Raw genomic sequence first — 3,189 nt, 5'->3', positions numbered from 1 at the left:
TTGAAGTCCCTACCTCAGGTGATCCACCCGCCTTGGCCTCCAAAGTGCTTGGATTACAGACGTGAGCCACCACGCCCGGTCGACTTTTTTTTCTTTTTATTCTCATGAGACAGCCAATGATTTCAATAACAGAACTCTTATCACCCCAAACTCCATTCCCCCATCTTAGCTTTTCAGTCTCTGATGCTTTGTCTGAGACAAAGAAAAGGGAAGACCCTAACCCCTCCCTGTCCTTAGGCCCAGAGTAGTCAGAAACTCTGGCCCTTGTAGACTTCCATGCACCTGGGGGAGGAGGAGGATGTTGCAAGTGAGGTCGCTGAGTAATGAGTAGGGACTGAGAACCCAGGAGTTCTGGCCTTCTCTAGCTAGCACTGATGATGATGTCCCTCACTCCTGGAACCCAGATGTCCTGAGCTTAGTCCCGGCTTCTTCCATCCTTTAGAGACCGATGCAGAGGGTGAGAGTGAATCCCAGGATGTCGGAGATGCATACAAGGCACCCAAAATGGGACCAAACCCTGGAATGGATGGTGACCGGGGACAGGAAAACTTGGCCTTCCAAAAGGTGGGAAGAGGCACAGCCCCTCAAGGTGTAGGAAGAGGGGGGCTAGCCTCAGACCTCTGGGGAGGGTGGAGCTAAAATTCTGCAGCCCAATCAGAAGCCCTTTTTTCTGGTGGTGATTAATCTAGCAGAGACTCGTGTGTGTGTGTGTGTGTGTGTGTGTGTGTGTGTGTGTGTGTACCATTTATCAAATTAGACGATTTGACTTGATATGAGCATGGACATTAAAATGCAGTCCATGAGGCAAGGCGCTGTGGCTCACGCCTGTAATCCCAGCACTTTGGGAGGCCGAGGCGGGCGGATCACGAGGTCAGGATATCGAGACCATCCTGGCTAACATGGTGAAACCCTGTCTCCACTAAAATTACAAAAATTAGCCGGGTGTGGTGGCATGCACCTGTGGTCCCAGCTACTCGGGAGGCTAGGCAGGAGAATTGCTTGAACACAGGAGGCAGAGGTTGCACTGAGCTGAGATTGCACCACTGCACTCCAGCCTGGCAACAGAGCAAGACTCGGTCTCGAAAAAAAAAATACAGTCCATGGCGCGGTGGCTCACGCCTGTAATCCCAGCACTTTGGGAGGCCAAGGCAGGCCTATCACCTGAGGTCAGGAGTTCGAGACCAGCTTGGCCAACTTGGTGAAGCCTCGTCTCTACTAAAAATACAAAAATTAGCCAGGCATGGCAGCGCGAGCCTGTAATCCCAGCTACTCGGGAGGCTGAGGCCGGAGAATTGCTTGAACCTGGGAGGCGGAGGTTGCAGTGAGCTGAGATGGCACCGCTGCAATCCAGCCTGGGCGACAGAGACTCTGTCTAAAAATAAATAAATAAAAGAAAGAGAGAAAGAGAAAAAGGGAGAGAGGGAGAAAGAAGGAAAGAAAAGATAAAGAAAAGAAAAAAGAAAGAAAGAAAGGAAAGAAGGAAAGAAAGAAAGAAAAGAAAGAAAGAAAAGGGCCAATTGGCACTCACTTTGGTGTTGGTGAAAGTGCAGTATGGTTTCTCTTGGGGAAAGATCTGGCCTGCATTATATTGTCTAGATGAAACTAACAGCGTCTAACGAAATGGGCCGTGCTTTCAAAGGAATTCTGCAATCAGCAGGTGCAGTGGGTGTGGCCGCCGAGGAAAGCCAATCTACTGGCCAATTAACATTGAGGGTGTGGCTGGGTGGGCCGGCTGAGCTGTTTGACCAATAAGCAGGAAACGTGGGCGGGAGGAGGCGGGACTGTGGGGCTGGGATGGCCAATCAGTAGTGAGCAAGTCTGCGGGCGCGGTTGTTCCTCGACTTTGAATTTGGTGCCCGGGCTAGGAAGAAGACTTGGAAAAGAAGAAAGAGGCGTCGGAATCTACAAGGACGAATTCCTCAGCAGCAATCGAGAAAAAGTTGTCCAGGGTCCTTGAAGGCGAGGGCGGCATGCGCGACGACCATATGAATCGCAAAGCCTCCTTTGCAATCAGCTTCCCCTGCCCTCTGCTGGGCGAGGATAAGAAAGCCTACGTGTTGCGGCCGGCGCTCCAGGGCATCAGGATGCAGTGTTACATCAACCGCGACAACCGCGGCGTGGACAAGGGCTTGTTCCCCCTCTACTACCTCTACCTGGAGAACCCCAACGGGCTGAAGGTTCAGTCAGCTGGCTCAGCAGCCTTTGGAGTAAGCCCCACCTCCCAGGGGAAATCCCACTCCTTTATGGGTTAGGTCAAGATCAGCCTAGACAACATGGCAAAACCTAGTCTTCACAAAAAATCCAAATACTGGCCAGACATGGTGCTATGCACCTGTAGTCCAAGCTACTCCGGAGGCTGAGGTGAGAGGACTCCTTGAGTCTGGGAGTTCGAGGCTGCAGTGAGACGTGATTGTGACATGCACTCCAGCCTGGGCAACACAGTGAGACTCTGTAAAAAAAAAAAAATATATATATCCAGGCTCGGTGGCTCACGCTTGTAATCCCAGCACTTTGGGAGGCCATGACGGGCGGATCATCTGGGCTCAGGAGTTTGAGACCAGACTGACCAACATGGAAAAACCCAGTCTGTACTAAAAATACAAAACAAATTAGCCAGGCTTGGTAGTTCGTGCCTGTAATCCCAGCTACTTGGGAGGCTGAGGCAGAAGAATCTCTTGAACCCGGGAGGTGGAGGTTGGGGTAAGCCGAGATCACTCCATTGCAGTCCAGCCTGGGCAACAAGAGTGAAACTCTTATCTCAAAAAAAAGAAAAAGAGCAGGGCATGGTGGCTCACACCTGTAATCCTAGCACTTTGAGAGGACGAGGTGGGTGGATCACCTGAGGTCAGGAGTTCAAGACCACCCTGGCCAACATGGTGAAACCCCATCTTGAAAAAATAAATAAATAAATAAATAAAAAGAAAAAAAAAAAGAAAGGCCAGGCATGGTGGTTCATGCCTGTAATCTCAGCGTTCTGGAGGCCAAGGCAGGCAGATCGTTTGAGCTGACAGGTTCAAGATCAGCCTGGGCAGCATGGTGAAACCCTGTCTTTAGAATACAAAATACAAAAAAACAAAAAAATTAGCTGGGCATGGTGGTGCCCACCTGTAGTCCCAGCTACTTGGGAGGCTGAGGTGGGAGTATGGCTTGAGTCCAGGAGGCAGAGATCGCGCCAGACCTTGTATCAAA

At 50.8% G+C, this 3,189-nt stretch overlaps 1 protein-coding gene across 1 annotated transcript in view; it reads left to right on the top strand.

Annotated features, from left to right (window-relative positions):
• The window catches only part of TULP2 (TUB like protein 2), a 15,288-nt gene that overhangs the window by 6,271 nt on the left and 5,828 nt on the right, over window positions 1-3,189 (top strand). The window contains exons 7-8 of the mRNA XM_017500502.2: window positions 443-564; window positions 1,866-2,177. Coding sequence (XP_017355991.1) covers window positions 443-564; window positions 1,866-2,177 — 434 coding nt within the window. The remainder of the gene's footprint in view (window positions 1-442; window positions 565-1,865; window positions 2,178-3,189) is intronic.

The sequence above is a fragment of the Cebus imitator genome, unplaced genomic scaffold, assembly GCF_001604975.1.
Source record: "Cebus imitator isolate Cc_AM_T3 unplaced genomic scaffold, Cebus_imitator-1.0 Scaffold266, whole genome shotgun sequence".
Taxonomy (NCBI): domain Eukaryota; kingdom Metazoa; phylum Chordata; class Mammalia; order Primates; family Cebidae; genus Cebus; species Cebus imitator.
The sequence above is the reverse complement of the archived record's forward strand: the minus strand, read 5'-3'. Positions and strand labels throughout refer to the sequence as shown.